General features: G+C 40.9%; 1 protein-coding gene across 6 annotated transcripts in view; it reads right to left on the reverse strand.

Annotated features, from left to right (window-relative positions):
* The window catches only part of ralgapa2 (Ral GTPase activating protein catalytic subunit alpha 2), an 85472-nt gene extending 73759 nt beyond the window's left edge, over nucleotides 1-11713 (reverse strand). For 2 of the 6 annotated variants that reach the window (XM_051078028.1, XM_051078026.1), the window contains exon 1: nucleotides 11379-11711. In XM_051078028.1, coding sequence (XP_050933985.1) covers nucleotides 11379-11484 — 106 coding nt within the window. In that variant the 5' untranslated portion in view covers nucleotides 11485-11711. Of the gene's footprint in view, nucleotides 1-11378 lie in introns of all 6 variants that reach the window. The other 4 variants (XM_018697789.2, XM_051078027.1, XM_051078029.1 and 1 more) reach the window with 3 other exon arrangements.
* Nucleotides 11714-27202: the final 15489 nt, after the last annotated feature.

Consider the following 27202-nt stretch of genomic DNA (forward strand, 5'->3'; position numbering starts at 1 on the left):
TGTTCTATAATTAGGTCATTACTTAAGTCTGCCACTTCAAGACCAGTTCCAGGGAAAATAATGTAGCGCCTAAATCAGTCAAGACTTAAACATTTTGTTAATTTAAAAAATCAGAAAATAGAACTTTTAATATCAAACAGGTCTGATCAGTGAAAATACTGTACCTGTATACATGAGTGACAGACAAAGGACAGAGAGGAAGTCTGTAATAATTATGCAACTCTAATTTGTATATTACATATAGGAAGTGGATGGGGGGTGGGTCAATTTCATATGTCATGCTGCATGTCACAGAGCCATCACAGCCTGTCATCCTGTGCTCTCCAGCCTTCAGACTTGCTGCTATCCATCTGCTCAAATACCCCCAACCAGCCCACTGGAGCATGACGGATGGTGGGATTGGCTTTAAGGGCCGAAAAGACCATTTTTAAAATGAAAGAGCCCAGGGCTTCTGACACTGCGCAAGAATCTCAGGTGGATGCTAACCATGTCAGAAAAAGGCTGACAAGATGCTGATCAGCCTCCCAGTAGTAAAGCTCAGACAAAGACAGTCTAGCTCTGTGAGTCAAAGTGGTAACAGACCTACTCTTCAGGCTTATGTAGCTAGAGAAAACCTCATAAAAGCCAGTAATGAAAGAAAATTCTATATGAATTGTCAGTGACTACTGACAGACTATGCCAGAGATGATCTACAGGCTCTTTTCATGCTCTCTGGTTTACGTCTCACATTTTGTAAAAAGGAAATGTTTGACTGAAAGGATGAAGTTGGACAATGGTTGTAAGCATTGTGAGTACTGATATTCACCGAGACCCTTCTTTCAGTGGCTTCTCAGGTGACAGCATGTGGACAGAAAGAGACAAAACCTGTTCTCCAAGCCCTGGGAATGCAGGGGATGACACTGTATCCTCAGGACCCAACAAGATAACTGTGTCCTTCAGTTGACACCCCTCTGTCTACAAGATTCCCATGTCAAAAACAGGAAAACAGTGCTGGATGAACAGCAGCTGTACAGAGCTGGGATCACACAGGGCCGTTATGGTGGGAGGAAACCTTGTGTCTTAACACTGATGACTGCAGCTGAAAGAGCTGATAGCTCGGCAGTTTGTGGAAGCACAGTTAACATTAACATTCTGATCTAATTCAAACATAACAGCACTTCTTGTAGAAGAGTGCTGAATAACTGATAAAAGGCAAAAGACAAAACCAAGTTCAGTGACATAACAAACCAGGGGTCAACTGTTGCTCCAAATTCTATCCTGGTAAATCCACTTCATATTGAGTGAAGCAAAATACTTAGCTTGTGCCCATCAGCTACCTAAACCACAGTAAACTCTTCTGCAAGGGGATCATTAAGTCAGCCTCATTGTTAACTGACTACAAACTGTATGAACCATGGTCTGGAGACTGCTGACAGTGATAACTTAATGATGCTGAGACCTGCAATCTTCTATAGTGGAATTAATAAAGACATGCCAAACAGACCAGCCATGACAGGTTTGGGTTGGACAACACTGTTCTCCATTGTGATATGTTTCCTGTTAACTGTCAAGGAAGGGCAAATGTTCCACCCCCATGTCAGAGGACCAGCTGGAGAATAATAATGTGCAATCAGAGCCATAATGTAATATTTTGGAGGGCAGAAAAACATAGTATCTTCTCAAAATGTTCTATGGAAGCAGATATTATCAGCTCACTGTCATTTCCAAAAAATTTCAGAGGAAAAATATCCCACTCAGATGCAAAGATTATGCTGTTATTTTCTAACCTCTGGCGGGATAAACATGGAATTCTGACATTTCAGACACTGTCACGTCACTGAGGGTCTCCCTGTGTCTCATTGTGACTCCTAGAGCAAAGGGTGAAAGGGTGGATTGAACTGCTGAATCCTAGACAGTATTACATGAACAGTAGGATACCATCCATCTGCTGGTTAAAGCATAATTTTAAGCTTCAGTTAGATAATTAGTGTCTTTTTCTGTTGCTTGCTATTCAGATGAACTAATGTTAAACTGGGTTTGCCCAGCGTGCACTAAGAGTGCACACAGCAGTGTGCACACTGGTCTTGTTAGCGTAAATGGGTGAAGGTCATCTAGTCAGCAGAAGCCTATGGTATATTTACACAATCAAAACCAAACGTCATGCTACTTTGCCCACAGCTCCCTGTTCAAACTTAATCAGCATGTACTGCATGCAATAATAAGAGCTCACATTTAACATTCAAAGGTTGTGTCAAACCATAGTTTGACCCTGTGGGCCACTTACAATGTATGCCATTTATACCACCTGAAGCAGAATCATTAATATGCAATGTCATACTCAAAAAGCAGTCTAATCAGCCCTTTGATCACACACACACACACTGATTTGCATTAGCTCTGGGCTAGCTAACACTGCAGCTGCACTATATTCTTGCCAGAAAGGAGATGAGGGGAGAGAAAAGACTGATATGTTTCTTTGGCAGTAAACTCAGATCAGACACAGAGGACTCTTTAAGGACCCCGGCAGAGGGATGCCTGGAGGGCGCCGACGCATAGTAGAAGAGATACGGGGGTGGTAGCTAAAGTGGAAGCTGATGGATCCACCATAGATGGTACTTCCCTCCCTAAACGGTTGTCTACAAACAAAGGAGGACTGTGAGAAAATCAAAGAGACTGTAGGAGATTGAAAGATTAGAGAGGTATTTTCTTTTGGGATTTCTTTTGGCAATGATCTGAGGATATGCATGATGGAGACCCAAAAAGCCACGAGCACAAACACAGTTCTTTGAGCAGTTCCAAATTGATCTCAGCTTTTTTTATTGAGAAAAAGAAAGCTAATCACTAAATACTTTTTTACTTACTTACTTTACTTTAAGTTCTCTGTGTCAAGGTGGTACCTCAACTAGACACAAGGAACAAAATTCCTCTTTTTAAATGTATGTGTATTGTATTTCACATGTCTCTGGTCACATTTTAAAAACCAGTGGCCATAGAAAAGATAAAAGAAGAACAATGTGATAAAGAACTAAACCCAACCAGCTGCAGTCAGCGCTTTGTGACCCATGGTTGATATTTGACCATAGTGAATGGAGGTTAATCATAAATCTGTTGCAACCAGCTGAGTACAGCGAGTCTGTCACATGATGCAATTTACTGTTACAATAGGTAGCTGGCTGTACGAGCCTCATTGGAGGTCTTGATAACACACAGCTGCTTCTAATACTGTTGAATGTGCTCCAAACTGTGCCAGCCTTTTTCCTCTTCCTCTTTTCTCTATCTGTAGTGAAAAGAAACACATCTTCTATGGGTTGGTTTAGCTTATGAAGCTTTCAGTTTGCAGAATAGTGCGATTGTGAACAGTGGGCTGGCCGATTCTGAGCTGCCATAGCTTGTCAGGAGAAAATATTAATAATTGGCTTGGCCATGCCATGTATCATCCTCTCTGAGCAATGTATTTCCAGAAAATGATTAACATTCTGCTAGGCTAAAGAAATGGAGGAAAGCATATTACTCTCTCTGAGCTGACAGCACCAGAGCATGAGCTACAATTCATATAAGGTACAGTCAGCTGTAATAACTAAACCTTCTTTAAAATGCCAACAGACTTAAAATACCAACAGGCTTGTAATGCCTCTGAAATAACAGATTGCTCACAATAAATACAACAGCAGTGTCACATTATTATTATGATTATCTGAATTATTCTTAATTATTATTATTGTTAGGGTTTGGGGCTCTGTATGAACTAGAACTACATTTTAAAAAATTCAAGAAATGTAATTATTATGAAAAGGGCCTTTCCTGCAATCACAGCACTTTTGATGCATATAATTTCATTATGGTGCCACTGTGCCAAACACTGCATGAATGCCTCTCGACTTCCAGTCAGTGTCTGGCTGTGTAACAGATTGGGGCCTATAAGTCTACACAGAGCACAGTGTGAAAGAGTCATGGTAGAACTGGCAAAGCCTGACCTTATCCCAGTCCGAGCTTGCACATTAGAGAGTGGCTTATCTCAGCAGCTTAGCACTGAAGAGCTGCTAAACTGGCAACTTTCACTCCTCCTCTTCAGGTAGCCCCAAAAGTATTATCTGTATCAGCACAGGGGTTGCATTTGTTTCACTGCAAAATGATTCCTAATCCTGAGAGGGCAGGAAAAAAAATCTAATTAAAAATGGATGCAAAATAATTTGGTTTGAATTTACATAATAAAGCAAGTATAGCAATCTGTTCCTTGTTCCCTACTTTCTCTTCCCTCCCAGGACAGGTGTAAAATTCCATCTACAAATTATGTTTACACTTAAATCTAAAATGAAAAGTTATACTACTAACTAGACAACTAAACAGGTTGCAGTCAAAAGAAATCCAGGCCTTAAGCATTTTATTATTTGTATTAGGTACACAAGCCCTAACTAAATGTAATAAAGACTAGTTTCTCATGTAAACAAAACAAGTCTACTGTATTTTCTAATGTCTAACCTACATCAGTCTCCACTCGTTGTCCCTTTAAAACTTACTTTGTGTTAACTTGTTCAGGCGTCTTTGTTTTCATCCACTTAAAATTAAAATAATTAAAACAATTCCTCTTATTGGTTGTGATAGCCATTCAACTGTAAACTTTAACTGATCCCCCACTTCTTTTACATAACCTGTGTCCACGCTAGGCAGCTCAGAAAAATAACAGAGAAGAAAGAAAGATAAAGAAGTTACCTTAAACAAAAGTAAGTGTATATACAGATATTTCTTTGGAAGTCCCTTTTCTACATCAGTTAATCACCCAGCACCAGTTGCCAACTTCAAATTGCTCTTCACAACTCTGTGCAGCAATGTGCTAACACTGTAAGCCAAAGTTAAGTGTTTGGCTTTAAAGCTAGAAATCCAAAGCAGATTAGTGAGAGCTCTGGCACTCAGAAAGGCAACATAAATTGCAAATCCACTTTGAGATGAAATCTTGTTAACATATGCTGCACCAGTCAACCACAAGTCTTAGGCTAGGTTTGGCTATTATACACGAAGGACAGGTAAACAGTGTAACTAGTCAAACTGGTTTTTCATGTGCTGTGTAAAAATCACACAGATATTATCCACCGCAGAGCACAGAGCGCTGGTGTTTTCCTATCTGTAGCTCTCAAAGCAGGCCAGCAGCGAAAAGAAAAAGGCCTTTCATTCAGCACCATGTGATTTATCTCATATTTGAAATTTGGGTTTTAAGGAAGAACAGAGACACATGACAGTAAAATACCAGACTGAAAACAGAAAAGCAAGGCCAAGAAAATTTCCAGAGCTTTGTGCAAATATAATATATAGGTTAACTATCTGTTTATATTTAGAAGTCACGTGTTACAACATGTAGCCTGATAAAAACAAATATATAATTAGTTAGTGCTGAACTCCTTTTATAGAAAAAAAAATGTTGGCTAGAAAGAAAAGAAATAAATCATTAGGTAAAACAAGCAAAAGCCTAAAAATAGCTTTAGACACAACACACTGAAATAGATTCAAGCATTTATGTCACACAAGATTGAGGTCTAAGTCAGCGACATGTTTCAACTCCCAGGGTCAGGGCCATTATAGAGTCTACACTTTAATTGTATATGGAGACGAGAGATGATAATAAATGATTCATTTGGCCTTCTGGAGCTTTAAAAAACAAGCACCAACGTAACCCATACCCATAATGACATCCCTGCGAAGTTTGTTAACTGGTAAAACCTGTTACTGATTTGATAAATTGCCATTATTTCAGTATGAATGCACTGTAGCATCCACATAATACCAGTAAGAGCCCATCAGACACTGTGAGGTGTGGTGAACCAGCACTGGTAAAAACTGTAATGTGCAATACTAGCTAGCTATGCTGCTTTATCATGGCATAGTTTGCAATTCTAATAACCCAGGTACGGCAGCACAGGACTTCTTTATACTGCCAAATGCTTACCTTGACATTGCCACCAGTTCGGAAGCAGCCATACTCATATTAACAGCAAGAACAGGAGTAGAGAGAACCTCAACTTCTAAATAATAGAATTAATTACCCCACTTATGTCTACACAGTTCACTGTACAGTTTTATTAATCTGATTGTGGAAAAAAAAAAAACATCCACATCCAACATGAAGAGGCCAAAAATGCCCAAATGTAAACTATAGTATATAAACATCTAAACACTGCTGAACCCCACTGCACAAAGAAAAGCTACCACTATCCCCACTGCTTCACAACATACTAGTCTGTGCACACATCTGCTTTCTGACAAGTGCTGGCTTATAACTCAGTCTTGTTATACACGGCAGAGACACCCAGCTCCTTTCCTAGCTAGCCTTTGTTCCACCAGTATCTCCATGACTTTCCTCACAGAGGTCTTTTACAAAGGTCTTAATAAAAAGCTGGTATGTGTAATTTTCAGTTATTGTGCCCAAGAATAATTTTGTTAGCAATTCAACAACAACATACCACAAGCACTGGTCATTGGCACACTGTAAAACCTCATGTGAGGTGTAGTTTTGGATACTGAACATATAAAGGCTAGGTAGGACAGGGAACAGAAGTTTGGTTCTTTTTTAAACAACACTTTATCTGTGTAGGATGCTATGTTCAGGTTTTTTCCCTTAAAGTTAAGGTTAGGCTGTTAGAAAAAAAACAGTGAGGCAACCTGCCTTTGATTTTGATATACAGTCCCAGTATATTGGCAGTCCCATACTACTGGCTTACCACAGATGGCTTGGGACTGGAATTTGGTCAGGGGAAGTACATTAAAATGCAACATTTACAAAAAACAATCTGAATTTAGTACTTTATGATTCTATTTAGGTATTTACTATCCAAGCTAAAATTATGCAACCATTCTCCATAATTCAAATGCAGCTCTGCACATCTCATGCTAGGGGAAAGAGCTTGGATACTAAATGCCAGGACCATAATGACAGAAGCTGTTATCATAATAGGCAACACCAGACTAAGCCTTGATAATGGCCGTCTAGTGTCACTGAACCTCGACAGCAGGCAATCTTGCTCAAACAGCTATTAACCCTGCTACTTTTTTGCCCTTTACTTATGAAAGGAAGTGTCAAACTACTTCAAATGCTGTTTATCTTTTAATCAATACTGTCTTATATTTTGGTCATTAGCACACTTTAAATCAGTTTGAACAGATTTATTTTCTCCTAGACACAAAAACATCTAATCATGTGCTAATCACTGCCAAACAAGCTGAATGATTCCACTGTGAATTATAGGACCTGTATTTTGCCTTTTCCCAAAACAAAACTTTAATCACACTCTAGTCTTATTGTGAGCCTCAAATCGAGTTGTGACTGGGTAGTTAATTCGATAAGGGGAAAGTGAATCACACTCCAATATTCAACAATCACTACCACAGCAAGTCACTTGATTGTTACTGCATCACTATGAAACAAAATATTCCCAAAACTGGAACTCTATTGGAGCAAAGGAACTTGTGAATTTTTAGCCTTATCAAAGCAGTATACAGGCTTGACTTCAGTGTATAAGCCTGTAAGGAAACAAAAGAAAAAGCCTCAAGACCCTAAAAAGTTAATAGAATCCATTTATGACTATTCACCATGGTTATGTTGTGTAAGTGTTGATATCATGCCCACATGGTGTGGGATAAAGGATGATAAGAGGCTGAAGTTATTCACAAGTCTAACCTGAGTGTCTCACAAAAGAGGAGAATCAGAAGTCGAGTGATCTCAGCCTTTACTTCAGCCACACAGAGGACCTTCTTGAGAGCCCTTCCAGTGTTGTGCTCATTGTTTCCTCTGGTGCTTCACCTTGTGATTTCCTCTTATTCCAGCAGCACTTTCAGCTGACTCTGACCCCAGCAAACACTTAGAGCCCGCACATGGAGAAAAGTAAGGTGTAATGACATATTTCATTTCTTCTGAAGATGAGTGCAGGGTTTCCTTAAAAAAAAAGCATGGCATTTTGGCTGTGCTGTTATCTGTTATCGCTAGAAACACTTGCACACATTGTCTGTTGTTCCCATACAGTTCACCAATGGGTTCAAGTTGAACTTGTTTACACCAGTGAGAGAGAACAAAAGGACACAAACACATCTACTTAGCGTTTTCTATTAAGTTGATTAGGTGATGTAGTTATTTGTCCTTAGACCAGGGGGTCCTCATGAAAGCAAATCATATGCAACCTAGACACTGAATCACTACTATTTCCTGCAGCACTGATCGGTCTATAGCTGACCTGGCATTCTGACCTGTGTACAATCAAATCAGAGAGAGAATTCCTACATTATAGCATTTTGACCACTACATTCTGGCTTATTGTCGGACATATTAGGGCAGTGGTATGCAACACAGAATGCAGAGTGAGTTGGAACTGAGCATGAGAATGACTTTGAGCAGGAAACTGTCAGAGGAACAGCAGTTTGTGTGCCTCCACTGAAAGAGGCAGTGGGTGATCAGGTGGTTTGCTGGGCTCCTGTAATTAACAACCTCAGCCAGATCCAGCCAGGCATGACCAGCAAATTAACATGCAGCAGCTTTCACACTCTATCCCACAGATCTGCTCAGTGAGCAGAAAACCAATACAGGGCCACTCTGAAAATAGCCCAGACCTCGGATTGTCCTTTCAACTACAATACCGCTGATACTACGACTAGATTCAACAAGCTTGCTTGACAAATTTCTGCTCCTGGTGGCACAAAGTTACAGAGACAATGAGACACAACTTAAATAATATTCAAATCAGAATTCTTGTAGCCTAATAGACAATGAATTTGGAGAGGACTACGACAAGGTTAACAGGCTACCAATAATTCTTACTTGAAATCTGAGACATTTCATTTCAATAACTTGTAACATCATCTGTGCCTTAATGGTATTAACTATTTATGGAAATGGAAAACTGCTCTTGCTACTTTGCTATTTAAAAAATTAAAAATTCAGGTCAAACTGTTCACCATCTAGCTCTTTAGAAAATTTCCTTCCATTACAGGCTATTACAGTCATGTTTAATGTTACGACTACTGACATTTTACAATAACCATTTCAGGGAATTAAGGCCAACAGCCTAACTTTTTATCAATTCTTTTTGTGCTTCTTTTGACAAAATTGTGAGTAGTTGATTTACAAAAAGAAAAAAACACTATGAGCAATGAAAGGAGGCCAGATGTACTCCCAAGTCCCTGTCCTGTCCTCCCCAGCACCCCATCCTTCATCACTGCTTCCTGTCCACACAGGAACCAGCAGCACCAGGAGGAAATCCTTCCTTAGCTGAAAGCACAGTGAAATCTGGGGCGTTGGGGGGCATCAGCTGCATCAGCCCTACTATCAGCTGCTGCACAAACACACTAGCCTTATCTTTAGCTGCACACAAGGGAAAGAAAAACACATAGGACATGCAGAGCACCGTGTTGACCTCCACTTTGGTTGTACTAGTCTTGACATTGAAGGTGTGCTATGGTGGCAGAAAGATCCAACCATATCAACTTACAACTGCTTTGCACAAGCTTCTAAACACTGATACTAGCTGTCACAGTTGTGCTGCTGTACAAGAAATCAATAAAACAGCAAACATACCACCATGAAAAGGTTACAAGCAGACGTACATCAGTCAAATAAATGGCTGACACCCTAAACATCTCAAAAGTGCCTTGTTCCAAGAGAAATTCCCACTTACTGCTTGTTACTGCAGATATGCCTTCACCATCAAGCTTTGCCTAAAAGAGCCTAATTATCCATTCAGTAAGGATGGGTGATATTATTGTGGTTCACAGTTTTCATGTTTTAATGAATATAAGTTAACTGTTATCAAAATAAGTCACAGTATGCCATCTTAAAGATTTGGATATTAGTATTTTGGTGAACATTGATAGACATAAAGCTAATTACACAATATTATAAATATTGTAAATATATAATCTATATTGCACACCCTCACCAGAGGACTGTTTTCTTCTTTTTAAAGGTTTAAGATTCTGTTTATTTAGAATGATCATAGGATCTATTGATCCTATTTTCCAGCTATTCTGAAGTTTAAACCGAGCATAATTATGGAAGTATGACTACCTGATGAGCTGATTACACAACATATTAATCTGCATTACTAGATGTTTATCCTCATAAGACACAAACTATATGGTACAGAGCAATACCTGCGTGACCTAAATTCTGGAGAGAAAGCACATCATAAAATATGTTGCACATATAATGAATCCATTACAGTTTTCCTACATACCCCACAATTCCCTCATGGCAATTTTTTTCCTCTCCACACTTTCCCAAAGTACCCTCTGACCCCATTTTGTCTGTGATGCGCCAAGAATTACAAAGTGTTAGATACTGTATACTATCGTCTCAAATACTATGAAGGTAACAGAAAATTGATATGTGCACACCTAAAATCCAACAGAGGTAATGCAATAGGATAGCAAATATTCCTCTTTATTGATTAGATTGTTTGACCATAAGTTAAGAGAACTTTGGTTTAGTAAAACAGAATGGACATAAATTATGTAACTGGCATGTCATGTGCTTTCTACTTCAGCATTTTGCAAAGTGGAATTGGCATTTCGACTCACAGGGGCAGAGACTTCCACTGTATGGTCTCTTTAGAGGATTACGATAGCTGATCAATGAACAAAACCTTGAAAGTGGATTGGAAATAGGGTCCATTATGTGTAATACAAAACTCTGACGTGCAGCACATGTCAGGTTTCTACAGAGCAAATCCACGTACCTGATTATCACAGTGAAGGAGGACGAGGTTGGGACAATAGCTAGACAGCAGTTTTATGATCGTTATAAATCCTGCACTTCTTTGTCCAATGAAAGACAAAACGACAGAACCAATATGGCACAATTTTCATAATATCCCTTAGGGAGAGTAACTTGATGGCAGGTGAACCAGACAAACAGCTAGAGCAAAGCCCTATTACCACTTCATCGTGAACTAAATAAACGGTGACTTTGTTTGTGTTACTCAGTGTGAGCTGTGTCAGGATGACACTGTGCTCAATGACAACAAAGGTTGTGGTGGACATCTGCTTCTCAACGACGGATGCCCAGATCAGGCAGCATCAGTTAGCATTGGCTGGCTAGTTAGCCGCAACGAGAGCTAGCTCTCATTAGCTAGCATCCATGCCTTATGACAGTGTCACTTGTCTGTTATTAGTACTAGTTATTAGTAAAAATCAATGAACACAGACGATGAGTGACAAACACTTCAAACTGCAAAGGTAGTTTTATTAGCCACTGTGCGAATTTATGCTACCTGTCAGCTAGCTTGCATTGGTCACCGCAGTGACAGCCAGCCAGCTAACCTGACGCCGCGGTTGACGTTAGCCGTAGGCTGATGCCAGTTAGCTAGCTCGACTAGCTTAGGCTCGGTGATGCAGCATCGAAAGCCCGGTGACATTTCACTCACCTAACAGTGACCGGAGGTGTTTGAGCCGGGTCAACACATCCTTCTTTGGGTCCAGAACTTTCTGTGTAGATTTCTTGACGTCTCCATGCCCCCTTCGAGTGAACATTCCGCTGTAAATTGCTGCCGTGGAAGCTGAAATCACCTGTGTTTCACCATACACCAAGCCTCCAGTGTGACTGTCACTTTCCTCACCACCACTCTATGCTTGCTCGGTAAACATTCATCCGACGGCCGCTAGTGTCCTGTTTTTCTGTGGGTGTGTAAACACGGAAGCGCAGCCTGACAGAGAGGAGTGGTCAATTATATGAATACGCCTCCTTGTTTATAACCGTTCCACCTTGCACTTCCACCGGTCTTTTTCCATGCATTTTAATGACGAAGTTAACCTTTAAGTATACTGTTATTTTCTAGTGTAAGGCCAAGCTATTGCATTGTGCAGAGTAGGCTTTCGTCTCCTCAAACTGCCATGCCTTTCGGAAGACCAGCTTCAATGCTATGTACTGTCTAAAACCAATAAACCATATTGAAGACTGGCACCCAGCTTCTGTCTAAAACGGATTTATAGATTCTACTTTGTTTGACACAAGAGGTTTGATAAGGAGGTTGTGATCTGGTTGATGTGATAGCTCCCAAGCGCCATCTGCTGTTTAAAATAGGTAAACACCACAGCACAGGAGCATTTGTTCATGTAATTCCATGTGAACAATATCTATATTTGCCAATCACAATTTCCCAAACCCCAGGTTATCATATTAAACAAACTTGTTTTGTTAGTCATCCGACAAAAGCAAAAACTTTTAGCATGCTTCCACATTAGAGCAATGTTCTATGGGTTCTAGTGAATACAGGGCAGTGTTAGTATTGTACATTTGGCATGCACGTTTGACATCAAAAAGTAATTGCTTAACCACAGTATAGGGTTTTTAGTGTTGTCATTAATATATTATTACATTATCCTGAAAATACACTATATCTGTCTTAAACAGAACATAAACAGAGTATTTTCATCACAGACATTTGCATTTGCACAGGTGTAAACACAGGTGAAATTTAAAATGGCCAGATTTCATTTTGGTGTTCCAGGGCGTGCTGGCTCAGTGATATGGTTTCCTGGGACACTAACACAGAACAGAGTCACTGTTAATGTTGTTGCTCTCGCCTGTGTTTTTCCTGATTGAGATGTGTAAATGGGGTAAAAGTGTCTGCAGTGGGGAAAAAAATCATTATTAAATGCAGGTGTTCAAGCTGAAACACATTGTTGTGTCTCATTTGATATAAGGGCACACCAATATATATATATATATATATATATATATATATATATATATATATATATATGTATATATATTGCTATATCTACCTGTAACTCCAGAGAAACTGTCACGTTATAGTCAAAGGCTGTTTAAAAAATACTGTCTCTCAATTGTCATTGCTAAATGCTTTTATTTGTACAATGTAGTTATGAATAAACCTGAGAACTTCCTGACTAAAGAGACCTGTATTTTTTGATATTCACACCCTGCTATGATGACACTTAAAAAGAGAAAAAAGGTATAACAGCTTCACTGCTCATTCAAGCCGCTGCCACTTGACACTTTAAACTCGAGGTTTTTATGAATCAGTGTAAGAATACAAGGGAATTTTTAAATACAAGAGCTCTCCTGCAGTTAAAGTAAACTTAGGGTTATGAGTTCAGTGTGCTCATGACGTTAATGGATTTTCAAAATAATTTGTTCTACTTGGTTGTGCAGACAGAAAATTCCATCTTGGAAATGGAAAAAAAATGTGTTCACGGTCTGAGATGAATCTTAAGTTTAAAGAAATTGGATGCATCCGTTAATCAACTCCAGTAAACTGACATTCTGTGCAATCTCACACTTTCGCTTGTCTGAACCTATCTGTCTTATTTTGGAGGCAATTAATTTTGAGGCTAAGCTGGGAAAATGATTTTATTTATACATCTTAGACACATCTCATCGAAGACAGCGCTTAGACTGCAGAGTTAAAATGGAGTTCAAGTTGTGAGTGGGAAATCTTTTCAGACTTAGATACTGTCTACTTTTACAAAGAAATGCATTACTATCTGTGCCTCTGCCCATCATTATTACATGTTAATGTATTTTTCAAGACTAAGTATTATGAGATAATGTCTGCCAATATAAAAAACATAGACATCTTGGCTTTTTATTGTGGTCACAAAAACTGCATGAGAGACTGGGTTCTGGGATGACCACGTTTACCAGGAGATGGCGCCTAATCCATTGTTTTGGCAGTGTAAGTCATTCAAACATACCAGTGCAGACTATATATACTTTGAGTGAGTTTGCTTCCATAAATATATGGTGCATATATTCCATGCATAGCCTGCAAATATGGGGGATGTCAGTGCAGAATAAAGTGAGGAAATGAGTTAATTAGAAACTATGATCAGAGAAAATATTCAAATAGCTCAAATCTTAAGGAAAAATAAGGACATTCACAAGAATTTCAGTGTTCAGAAGTTAACTGTGAAGGATCCTCTGCTCTCAGTAAAGACTGTTTTCTATTTCATTTACCACCCCCACATATTGAGCACGCTGACAATGTTATGAGAGCATTTGTCTCTCTTTTTCAAGGTTCTCCATAATGGATGTCTTGAATGATGTGAGAGGGAACAGAGGGTAGTGAGAGCGGAGGCCAAAGAGGAGGAGTAAAAAGAGGAGTAAAATCAGCCTTTGCCCTGCAGTTTGGTATGACACTCATTATCTGAAGTGGGCCATTCTGAGAAAGGAGGAGGTTGCCTGTCACAACAGATGTTGATTACACAAAACAGGGTAGTTTGGAAGGATGCGTGAATAAAACACAAGGACACACACACACACACACGTGCACAAACACTTAGTACACACACCCAGGGTTATTGTTGGTGCTTTGTCATCAGTCTTAATTGATTGTAATCACCATTCCTTCTTGGCAAACCTCCCCTGTTCTTAAAGTGCAGGTTATTGCTCATTATCTAAAATGGCATGGACCTACCGTAATCTATCAACAATAACAACAGGACTAGAATGTTTTCTTCCCTCTCTAATCCTGCACCTGGAAGTTTTTCAGGTCCAGCTCATTTTTGAAATGATATACCGTAGGCTGAGACAATTCAACTTTATAGTCTGCCATAGAGCCCTACGCTGCATTCTCCAAGATAGTTCAGTGCCGCATTAGACAATTATGGTGCCAACTGTGACATTATTTTTGAATGAGATCATTTATTTCAAAATGGGATTTCCAGAGTATAAACCATCATAATTTATTCTTTTTCATACAGGCCTAGAATTACCAAGTGCCAGGCTCTGGCAGTGAAATGAAGGCCTCCTCATCATGACCAAATGGTGGCACTGTAGCCTTACAAATGGAGACCACCCTTCTCATGGCCAGGCTGTCGGACTGATTCCAATCCAAGGTTTGAAAAGCACTTGTCTGCTCTAAATTGTTCTTATAAAGAGCTTGGAAATACTTGACTTTTCTCCTTATGTGGTTATGGATTTCCTTTTTGTACAATTAAGTGTCATTAAAAGCTAATGTATCCTGTTAAACCACATTAAGGTGTTGGGGTGGACAGTGGCACAGTTACCCGTCCGCACATTGTGAATAGGAGCCAACTCTGGGAGCATTTTTTGAAATCTATATCAGACCATTCAGAAACTTCAGGATAAAAAGGATCAAAAGGGAAATGTCCACTGTGGGGCTGCTGATTTTCAGGCTGTGAGAGACCACCCACAGCTGCCTGACACAGATGAGCTACGGAGAAATGAAATGATGAAACAAAACCAATCTGTGTTTGACTCAACCAGTCTCACAGATGTTTAGTATCTAATATGAACACCTTCTGGATTTTAGTTTTTTGTACATCCTTTTTTGTATTATACTATTTATATATTTGTGAGAGCCTATTTAGAAGAGAAATAATGCAAAATTATATTGCTAAAATTGTATGGGATACATTTCATGAATTAAATATATTTTAGGCCCAAAATCACACTATAGTATTTAAGTATTATACTGGAAACCTTGATGCCATTTGTTAACAGCAGGTTCTACAAATAAGGCACAAACAAGAGCTTGTGGCTCCCACCAGGGGTCGTCATGGTGCCCCCATCCACCAAGATTATCTTACAGCTAACAAGTTCAAAGCACAATGTCCTCAATTGTGCTGTCCTTTTCTTTTATTTTGAAATTCTGAAAAAATTCTATACTTTTCTAAAAAACAAAATGAGAAATGGTTTGTGCTCATGCACTGATTTTTTCACAACTTAATTCTGTAACAGTATAATATGAATATGAAGTTCTGTATATGGATATAAGCAATTTCTGAGTCTAGTGTTTGTAATGCACACTGTAGTTTGGAGCACATCTCCATAGAGGTTAATGAGGGGGCACTCTGAAGTAATTAAAACAAGAGCATTATAAGGCAGCAGTTTCACATAAGGTACTCACAGCAACATACCCCATACTTAATTAAAACTCTTTGCTGACAGCATTTTGTATCTTCTCAGGTAATCTGCTGTGAAATTAATAAGGAGGGAGAATTAAATGACTAATGTTGGCAAAGAAAGGCTATTTTTTTTCCCCCTCCTGCCGTATGCATGACAGGGGTCTCTGTCTGGAATGCATGATCCTTATTGTGCTGAAAAATACTTCTTCAGGTTCCCTCTCTGTAATCTGATTCCAATTTCACTTGTGGTGTGACACTGTAGCGACAAGCTGGGGGGACGTTTAATTGAAATGTCCATGCTTTTAATTGGATTCTGTTAAGATGTGAAATTACCTCCTGAATTACAGCCTTGTACCTTTAAATGCTGATACAGAGCGGTTTCCCGCGGTGATCAGTTAAGGAGCAGAAATAATGTTTGAATTTAAAGACAAACTGTTCAATCTGGGGCCTTGCATTTCAAAGACAGACATTTATACAGTGAAATGAATTGTTGTTTTTAACAGGATAGTGCTTGAGAGACAATGCAATACTTAAGCATGCTCTTGTGGTACTAGATGTGGGTTTCAAGGCTTCTCCTAACAATTCTGGTGAGATTTCTTTATCAAACTCTTACATTTTACAGCAGTGGTGTACACTGCTCTTTATCATGATTCTGTGTTTAGATCCACAATTGTCCATTACCAATAATACAATGGCTGCCAGATATCCATTGCAAGGCAAGTGAACCTGGCATTCATGATGTCATAAGTAAGCTGAAGGTGTTAGCATCAGACTCCGACATGTTCAGGTAACATGTGGGTGGTAAGCAGCAGAGCTTCCTTCACCTCTTTAGGGTCGTGCTCTCCCAACCTCCTACATTGAGATCTGTGAATTTTCCCATTCTAGGGCCTGTGTCACCCTGCTGTGGCTGCGCAAAACATCCCTGCTCTCCCACTGCTGCCTCCTCCACCTACATCCATGACCCCTTCTGATAAGCTTGGAGTTCATCCCTTTCACTGATTAGTTTGCTGGCAGATTGAATGCCCATGTCTACAGCCCTGTGTCACCCGGGCTGGCGCTACCTGTGTGTGGTTGGATCAGCAGGTGGCTGGCACACTGGCCAGCGTGATACTGAAACCATTATTTATACATAACAGTTCTCTGGGTGCTAAGCAAAGCCAAGTTTCCCACCTCAGAGAGAGAATGAATGGGGGACAGACTGCACCCTTGGCTGTTTTCTAATTCTAGAAATATAGATTTTAGTTTTTATGCTAGATATGTTCTGTATCGGAATAACTTGCAAAAATGTGAATCTAGGATTCATATTCTGTGTGTGAATCCTGAGAATGTGAGGTCATTAGTATCTTCTCTGCCAAAATCCTCCCTTTTTAGTATACTGTGTGCGTATATGTGTGTTTGTGTGTGTGTGTGTGTCGTTTGCGTGAATTCATGTGTTTGTCTGTTTACTGTGCCACCGCTGGCCCAAGCTGGAGCCACAGGAGTGTGAAATAACAAGCACAAGAGGGATTTCACGCCTTTACAGAGCTGAAAAGATATATTTTTGTCAGACAACTCAGTCCATTTCCATCCCCGACAAACTTTGTTTACTTCCCACTACTCACAGCCTACCTATTTCCTAACCCCCACCCCCCACACCCACACCAATACAATTAAACGGCATCATTAAATATGGGTTCCCACGGGTATGGTGTGTCCAGGGTTGCTTATGCTACACCCCTGGCCTGTTTTATCGCCGTTATCAGTGGCACACGGTGTATCATTAGAAAAAGACAAACATCCCCGTTTCTTTTTGGGGGGCAGACACACTGACAGAAAATCAATGCCGGGTTTCCCATGAGCACCTAATTAGGTGGGCACTTGTGCACTGTTGAAACACGGGCCAGATCTTTTTGTCTGCCGAGTCGATCAGGTGAAATGCAAGAGAGACACCTTCACAGCTGATAAAGTGTCAGAGAGGTGAGGAGTAAACACATAAGTGACACTTATGGTCTTGCGCGTCTCACACCCACTATATGCTCTGGCAGACTAGATTTGAACTTTATCGTCAGTGTCACCGCAGCATTTCAGACTGAGGGCAATATATGCTTATCAGGTCAGCTTTGTTATCTAATAAATACCTCCAGTGATATTTCTAATACACATACAAATGTAAGAAGATATTATAATGCTGTGGAATAGTGAAGATTTTTTAAGGCTGGGATTTCATTCTGCTGGCTATCACACAGGGTCAGGAAACAAGTGCTGAATGTGGATTTTTAACTTGAGTGCCATGCAGAAGGCAGTTTTCTAAAATGGCTCTGACTCAATTGGTCTCTCACAGGAATTTCTAAGCATTCAATAAAAAAGGGAAGAGGTGGGTAAAAAAAAATTTAAAATGTCCAATCCTATTCTATAACCTGTTAGAGTGACACTTGCGAATTTCCACTATGGACAAGGTGGCAGTACAAACGCAGATAGACGAAAGGGAATAAAAGGGCCTTCTCATGACAAACTTTCTGGAAATGTCAGCCTTTCATGCTGTTGAGAAGACCTATTTCATATCTATTACAGCAGGCATTCTGTGTCCGATATTTCAGATTTCAGTCCTCCCCGCACTGCAAATCCTCTGCCAATCTTCCGCCCTTAAGAATCTCTGCCAGCCCCGATGCATTATTCCCCCTACCTCCTCTCTCCCTCTTTTGATGTGACAGAACAAACCGCGACCTATTAGGATTAAGGCTTTGAAAAGATCTTTGAAGCCGCTCAAGGTTCCTTTAAACTGGGGAATGACAATATGAGCTGTGTGGCAGCAGATGCTGAATGGAGTGATTGCTGGTCCTCCTCAGCGAGGTCTGCTGTCACACAACACACAGGCACACAAACACATGTGTGTGCATCTCTTCATATGCGCGTGCACACACACACAAACAAAACAACTTGCAGCATCCACCCTTTACCCAAAGCACTGCAGTTGTCTTTTACAGTACATGTATTGTCCTCAGAAATGCAGATTTGGTTCAACACTTTCCTCTTTTTTTTTTTTTTGGCAATGTTTTGCTGTGAATTGTCAGGGCTGAGTTTGGCTCTGAGCCTTTGCTATATCTGAACTGCTGCCCAGGGATGAAAACAAACAAACATTACAATACCTCGCATATTCCTCCTTTAATGATCTGTTTCTGTTTAGGACATGGCGTCGTCAGGATGCTGTAATGTGAAGGATGGGGGTAAACACGAAAGGATGCGGGCTGCTGGGGAACCGACATGAAAGGGAGAAGTCGTGACCCACTTGTGTCTGCTAACGATGAGAGTTTTGTGTCTCCTTAAAAATATAATGGCGTGCTGTGGGAGCAGTTTATCTGCCTGAAAATTTAAGAAGTTCAAGGTGTCTCATTTTTCAGCGCAAAGATTCTCAGAAGCACAGAAGAATTTATATGTTATCTTTTTTTTATGATGCCTCAACACTGACAGCGCATCAGATGATGCTGGAATGATGGAACGCTACAGTGATGCAAAGGAGAGCAAATTAAGTAAAAATGACACCCTGAATGCTACCTATACACTTTACTTCAGTCACACAGACGTGGCAGAGTGCAAACACCATTGCTATGCATCCCCCTCAATCAAAAAAGAATTTAGCTTTCTTTTATCTAATCACTCCCCTGAATATCCCTTATCATGCCTGCCTCGCCCCCTGAGGTAACCAAGGAAAGATGTGATATCAAATATTCAAACTGGGTGATTCCTGGAGAGATTTATCATGGCAAATTTCACAGGTGATCCTATTTAGATATTCACTGTCTGTTTTGCCTTGTGTCTGGGGTTAAACATGCCCCGGTGTGAGATGTCACTGCGAGACAGTCACTACCAGATAGCCGGTCTGTGGAGAAATGAAGCCATGGGGCACGCAGGGTAAAGGCTTCTCGGTTACACAGTCAGAGAGACAAGTTCTCAGGGAGCTGCCACCATAGAGCACATATTGATCTGCCATTGCATCTTATCTTTGTGACTCTAGATTAAAATGCTCAACACTGGCTCTCCCTCTCTCTCTCTGCCAGGCTGAAGGCCTTTCTATATCCCTGAGTGGAGGAGCTCTAATCTCCCCATGAAGTAGTGGGAGCCTATCACTGGCAGAAGAACGCACAGTTCTTGCTGCAGAAAAAGGGGAGCTCAGAAATTAACCAGCTTAAAATGCTCCCCCATCTAAAGAGTAACTTGAATGATAATCAGTTTGATCTGTTTTCTCTTTACAGAATGTTTTGGGCCGTGAGATTGACTATTTTTTTTATCCTTCCTTTTACACTCTTTCTTCTTCTTCAGGCGCTGTTATCATAATCCAAACAATTGGCTGTTGTAACTGTATGTATTCCTCTTGTGGGAAATGGCTGGGAATCAGATCCTCCCGGGCCTTGTTTAATGTCCTGTCCAAATGAGCAGGGAAGAGTTGAGGCTCTGACAAAAACAGGCAGGAATAAAGGGGAGAAAGCCTGGGCAGACAGACGGATGAGCCCCAGGCTCCAAGGCTTTGACTTTGGCCAAACAAACGTTTGTTTTTCAAAGTGTTTTTATAGTGGGATGGATTAAGGCGGATGTGGACCAAAGCCCCCCACCACCCCTGCCCATCCGTGGTCTTGTCAAACGATGCATTGAGAAGAGGGGTCGCACCTGTTAGGGCAGCCCAGAGGAGCAGGACCAGGATGATATTGAGCAGGGCTTTGTGGGTATCAGAGTCAAAACAAAGCTGTCAGCCAGGGCTCATTCATCTTTGATGTTCATTGATGAGGAAACTGGTGGGCCTCAACAGGGCATTGTTTCCTCTAAGTGGTGCCCATTGATAGCCAGAAAGCCACGTTTGTTTTTAGTCTCTGACGGGTGGAGCTAATTTTAAAAGGCTTAATGGTGCATTTAACCGGTCCAAAACACTGTGCTTTGGAGCCCTCCTTGCACCATTGGCTCGGGGCTGTCTTCCTGCTTCCTAAATGGCCTATAAACAATAATAAAATGCTAATCATGTGTGAATGGCCAACACCGGTGGGCATGCATGTATCGTCAAATCCTGGGCTCTTCTAAATGCCTGCTGTGACAAATCAAGATCCAAAAAACGAGGGGGCATTTGACTGCCATCGTGTCTGCTTCCTGGCCCATTCTCCACCTCTCCACTCTCTTTGTCATAAAAAACCTGGATAGCCTTCATAAAGTGCATTTCTCATGCTATTGTTCAGCTAATCATATCCTCTCCAACAATTTCAGGATGTGACAAGATAAGATAGGGAATATTAATGCCATATCGCCTCATCTAAAATTATGAAAATGGGCGGTTGAGGGAGGGGAGGGGGCATCTAGGGAGGAAATAGAAATCAATTTGTAGCACTTCCATTTTGTATATTGCCTTGAAAAGAAAACAGTAATTTTCCATGTTATCTACCTAAAATCCTATTAGAATCAGGTTAATTTAGTGGCAACAATTTCAAAACGTTATCACATCGTCCTATCAGCTGATGTCTTTGAGTGCTCTCTGTTTGTAAGGTGTAACTGTTCAAATTTAATCATGTCAGATACCATATCTGACTGATGCATGATCTTGGATATCACTTGCCGATCGGCGAATGCAGGGACACTGCATTAATTAAATTCTCAATTATAACAAGCTTACAATGTGGTCCACCTTTGAATAAAGTGAATGTAACTGTTCTACAGATGAAAATCCCTCCTTCTTCTTCAATAAAATAGCAAGTTATTTACCATTCAACTCTTACCTTAACCTTAAATGCCTAGTTTTTATCTCACTGGGTATTGCCACTTCTACTAGTCTTCTATATCTCTCTATAGGTGTTCCACATTTAATTAAATTAATAAGAAATTTGTGCTTGTCTATAGTGAACACTAGAAATGTATGATATATTCTCTTTAGTAACCAGCATGAATACTGTACATACATGTCCATAAAATGGTTTGCAAGTTTCTAACATTCCATCCCTCATAAGCAGCTTTGGAGGCACATGTTCATAATTTACCACTATAGATCCTTAATTCATGAACATGAATGTGTCTTCCTCAAGAGCTGGCTCCTATTGTTGTGAAAAATCAAGGACTCTCGCCTTGTTTCACCACAGAGGTGTATAAAGGATGCACAGCCACATCTTATCTTAAATAGGGGTCTCTGCTGACACCTTCAAAAGCACTGGAAGAGGATGCTCTTGCATAGTTTCTTTTCCTCCTCTCCCTCCTGATTGTTTGCAAGCTTGATTCGCTCGGATTCTTAAATGATAGGCTCATATAGAGTCCCAGACGCTGTTTACGTGGCCGTGTATTGGCTGGCTGCCTCCTTAAGCGTGAGGAGATATGCAAGAGCAATCAAATATTTCTATGGCTTGTATAAATGATGGTGGATGGGAGAGGAAGTTTGAATTTTTCACTCCTCATTTGTGGTTCAATTGCCAGAGTGTGTATTGCCTGTTTTTCCGGAAAGAAAATAGATGGCTTTGTCACTCAGTATGCATAAACTGTTGGTCTGTTTGTTGTACGCTGTCAACGGAAATGATAGCAATTCTATTTGTCTTGTGAGAAAAGACATTGTTACAAAGTCTGAATGGTAGTTTTCATGAAAGGGATTGTTTGTCCATTGTGAAGTTATTTTTCTCAGACATTATATGACATATCTACATGAACCCTTTCAAACGCTGAAACCCCTGTCACAATGTGATATGTTAAGAGGAAAACAGAAAAGAAACTTGACATTTTTTGTATACACATACACCTCCGTTATTATTGACTGTTTGAAACGTCATCCGGTTATGTCTGCATGCACTGTGCAGAATACAGAGGTAGTATCAAGCAAAAAAACCTTGATGCAAGTGCTAGTAATTATGAGATACTTATCCAACACTAATAGTATACTGCAGAGATTACGATTTGTCTCCTTAACTGAAATGACAGACTGTCATAGATGCAGCCCGTCGAGTTCTACCTTACAGTCTCATATCATTCGGCACTTGAACCAAACATATATTTCTATCAAGGCGCAGGAGAATTGCGTCCTCCGTTTGGCGCATAGGAGGTGTGTCCCCCTCCTATCTTCATGATAGAGAGGGTGAGAGAAGGGGGGAGGAGTGGGGTGGACGGGTGGTGGGTGGTGGTGGGGGTACCTCTCTTTTGTTCACTCCCCTCTCTAACTGGTAGTGTTTGACTTCCCCCAGCCAGGAGTGGGTAATTCTGGAGCCCTGTGTGAGGTTGTTAGATCACTGAGGCCCAAGACAGCACCATTCTTTGCAGACCCTTGACAGCAAATATGTGGTAATGATATTGTCTCCTGCTGGGTAATAACACACAATTCAGACTGCCACATACTGCAGTCGCCGGGGAAAAAATGGAGGGGAGAGAAAAAAAGAATTACACTGAAGTACTGGAGGAAAATGACAGGAGAAATGTCTTCAACCTGAAGTGCTATATTGAAAAAAATTCACTCCTGCAGGACACTGCAGTGGGAGCAACTGTTTTTATTCTGCACTTCTCAGAGTGATGTGGCCCTGAATACAACCACCAGTGTCACCTGGAATAGGAACAAGGTGGTTTCCTCGTGCAAATGCCCATTTCTGTGCATTACTTTTCTTTTCTATTGGCTTTTTTTTTTTTTAATCACGATGTTTTCACTTGGACATCTTAAACAGTCTGGTTCCTAAATGCTAAACATTGTGGTTAGCAACTCTGGCTATCAACAAAAACCATGGCTTCAAATGACTAAAGTCCTTTGTGCCCATATAACACACTGCATAGTTAGTGATTAGCATAAACAGCATTTTCTTATCATGGAGACCTTCCATTGTTAACCAGACCACACTGGCAGCTTCAACCTTGACCTTTGTGTTGCTCCACTTGGTACTCGGCTTGTAACTGTCAACACCATCCATCACTGGCCAATCAGGTCCTGGGATGGGGGCTGGTCCCCCTGCTGTACTGTGAAATTGTGGCATGTGATCCTTAATGTGCGTGAAGTAGACAAGGCCTTGACACAATGCATCAAGCTTCAGGGGGGCTCCTCTGGGCTAGTCTATTAGCCTCCTGCTGTGCCCCTGGCTGCCTGGACTTATTCCTAGGGATAAGTTGGAATAATAGTGTCATGTCTGCATGCCTCCAACACACCAGCTTTAGCCTTGCTCAGTCCCAAGCCTGGCTGTCAATTAGAACCCTGACCGGTTAGACAGGACGTCATGTAGGTAGCATACTGTATCTGCCAAGCCCAGCACACTCCTGATATACAAACACAACATATTTTCCTGTCCCCTTTTTTTTTAAAGAAAAACAGCCAGTGACAGATATGGAGGCTATTTGGGCATTCCTCATCTCCAAATGAACCCTCTTCTCATGTCATCAAAATTATCTTCTCTAGTCTCCACTGCTTAGTGTCCATGATCTTAGATACAGATATCGCCTCTGTGTAAAGCATGTGTGAGAGAGAGTGACTCCCTCTCCTTATTCATACATTTGACTGCCAGAGCAGCATTGTGCAATGGGCTAAAATAAATGAGAGCACCTTGAAAAAAGGTAGCCTTGATACAGCGCGACTGGGTGAAAAAGGGAGGCACATTGAAACGGAAGAATTCATCTTTTCTATCAGCCCCTCCGCTCACGAGTTGAACCAGGTATTCAAATGGGTTCAATCTCTGCCGCTCAGATTTGCATAACACAGACAGATGAACTCAAGTGATTGAATTGGGCTAGGTGGAGTGAAAAAAAGAAAAGAAAATGAATTTCCAAGTGAATTAGGAAATGATGGAAACGGCAAAGGGTATATTATTTATTTTTCACACTGAAATAATTATGGAATTAACCTTTCTTTCCACTGTGACAGCCCTCTAAACCCTCTTTATCACAATGAATTTGATGCACTGGACTCTCTTGGAAAAAACTTGACTCTCTGACGAATAAAACAGCATTACATATTATCTCCACAGTGGCTATTTCCTCCCACCGCCATACCTGTGTCTGTGTAACCATTGGTCCATGCCTAGTCAGCTGATCTGCATTGGTCGGCTAAGCTCCTCCATGTTTTGTTGCCTATCAGTGATGTAACACTAATGCCTCTGCACCCTCCCCGTGACTGGCAGTGACCACTATAGAGTCACAACACTGCAGGAGGGGAAAAAGCAATTTCATGGTTCACTCTGTGGTTAATGTGCTGCTGTAATCTTTAGAGAGGCCTGTCTTTTTTGTTTAAGTTTCACAGAATAAAGGGTTGGACTATCGTAAGCTCAGGCCAATTAATCACTGGGCTAAAAGGTGGCGGGAAGCCATCCACTGGGAATGGGCCACGGCGAAAGTGTGGCTATTTGCGAGTGTTTGTGTGTGTGTGTGTGTGTGTGTGTTTGGTTGAGTTCTCTCAAAAGGAGGCAGTCTCTCATTTTGTTGGTGCATGTGCTGACATCAGCTGGTGTATATGTCTTTACCAGAGTGTGCAGTATGTGCTTTTTTAAGATGAAGGGCAGATGTTTTTTTTTTTTTTTTTGGGGGGGGGGGTTACCCTTTTTGTGTGTGTGTGTTTGCGTGCTGTGCTCACACGGTCAGGTAAGCCTCTCTAATTGCTGCAAGGTGCATTAGCACTCAGCCACCTCTCAGCTCCCCCCGCCCTGCCGTGTCTTTGTTTTTCCTCTCAGTGCCAGTCTGCGGGCCAGAAGACAATCAGACCAGAAGGGTCATTTTCTGCAAGAGCTCACCTCCCTCCTCCAAGCCTCGCTGCTGACAGGCTCACGCTCGGCAGGAGCCCTAAATTAACACTTGACGTCTGCGAGGCTCAGCCCTGATGAGGCCACAGAGAGACAAAATGTCAGAAAACAAACACTCCATCATTTTTGCTTCATTTCCTCCACCCGTTGGAGAAACACACTCACCTGGAGAGCTGGAGAGGGCTGACATTCACCCCTCCTTCTATCTGTTGCCGTGGATCAGCCCTGGTGCCTATTGGCCAAGGTGAGGGGTTGAAACCAAATAAGAAAGGAGGGATGCTGAGCAGGAACTGGTAGTTAGGTAGTCGTTATCAAGAAGTGGAGGTAGAACTGAATCGTTTGATACCTGTTGGGCTTGGATCCATTTGCTGAACTTCTTTTTACTTTATTTCAACACATCATCACAACAGAAATTGGATTATGAGCTATAAAAATGTAGTGTTCAAAATGTTTGTCAGGTCAACACATATAAAATACAAATACAAATTTTTGTGTTAGGATTGCATTAATTTCTCTGCCATTACAAAGTAAATTATTTGTTTTCCTGAGCACACTGGGGATGTGCACAGCACCAGGACTCAACGCTGTAGAGTAGTATGATACTATTTGAAGCCTACTTCAAATACAGTGCCCCCAGCGAGTTCCGATAGCGCCAGTGTCTATTTTATTATTTGCTTTATCTCTTTGTTGCGTGAGAGTTTATTTGTTTACATGAGAGGGATTGGAGGTTTGGTGATCTGAGCAAATTGCAGCAGAAAGTACTTCAGATGGGAATGACTGTAATTAGCATGCTCTTAAATGTGGAACGCTCTCCTAATGTTTTTGTTTACGTGGGGCAGCTGATCTGTGACTCGGTGCGGGGGCGGCCCACAGGCAGGTTAAAATCACTTGTCATGCCAGAGATCATCATTATGAGCTTACAATTGGTCAGTGTTGAGGAACAATCAATGCAGCACCAGGTAGACACTCTACAACCAGCCGATGGTGTGAGATTTTTGTGTGTAATTTTGTATTTATAGTTGTGTTTTCCAGAGTGGATAATTTGAAAATACAAGTGCGTTTATGTGTGTATGTTTGTATGTGGTCATACTCATATGTTTTGGCTCATATTTTTCCATTTTTTTCTACGCTTACCGAACTGTCTTTCCCTAATCTCTGCATCTACACTGAAGCATATGCTCCATGACACTCATTAAGAGTCAATTAAGAATTTGCTGGTGTGCCCAGTTATTCAGTCAGTGATTATATTTCACTGGAGGATAATATCCAGGTAAATTAAGATTTCGATTTAATTCAGCCCTGGTTGTCGCTGCATCTCCATTTCACATCATGGAACAATTGAGATCTTATCATGGATTAAAGTGGGGGATATTACACCTAATTTAAAATATGCACATCTACGACTGCACGTACAGCTTAAGCAGCCACGATATCGTGAAACAAAAAAAAAAGAAAGAAAGAAGAAGAGCGAAACAATTAAGCGCCTTACCCACAAAACTCAAAAGGCTGTGAGATACAATTCATCAAATTGGCAGAGGAATTCGGGGCGGAAACACTGCCTTAAAGAGTTCTTGAGAAAGATGAAGAGAGGCAGCTGAAGAGAAGGAGACGCGAAAGGAGCAAAGAGGAGACAGGAAGTTGGGAAACGTTGAAAAGGGGGT

This window comes from Lates calcarifer, linkage group LG19 (assembly GCF_001640805.2).
Source record: "Lates calcarifer isolate ASB-BC8 linkage group LG19, TLL_Latcal_v3, whole genome shotgun sequence".
NCBI lineage: Eukaryota > Metazoa > Chordata > Actinopteri > Centropomidae > Lates > Lates calcarifer.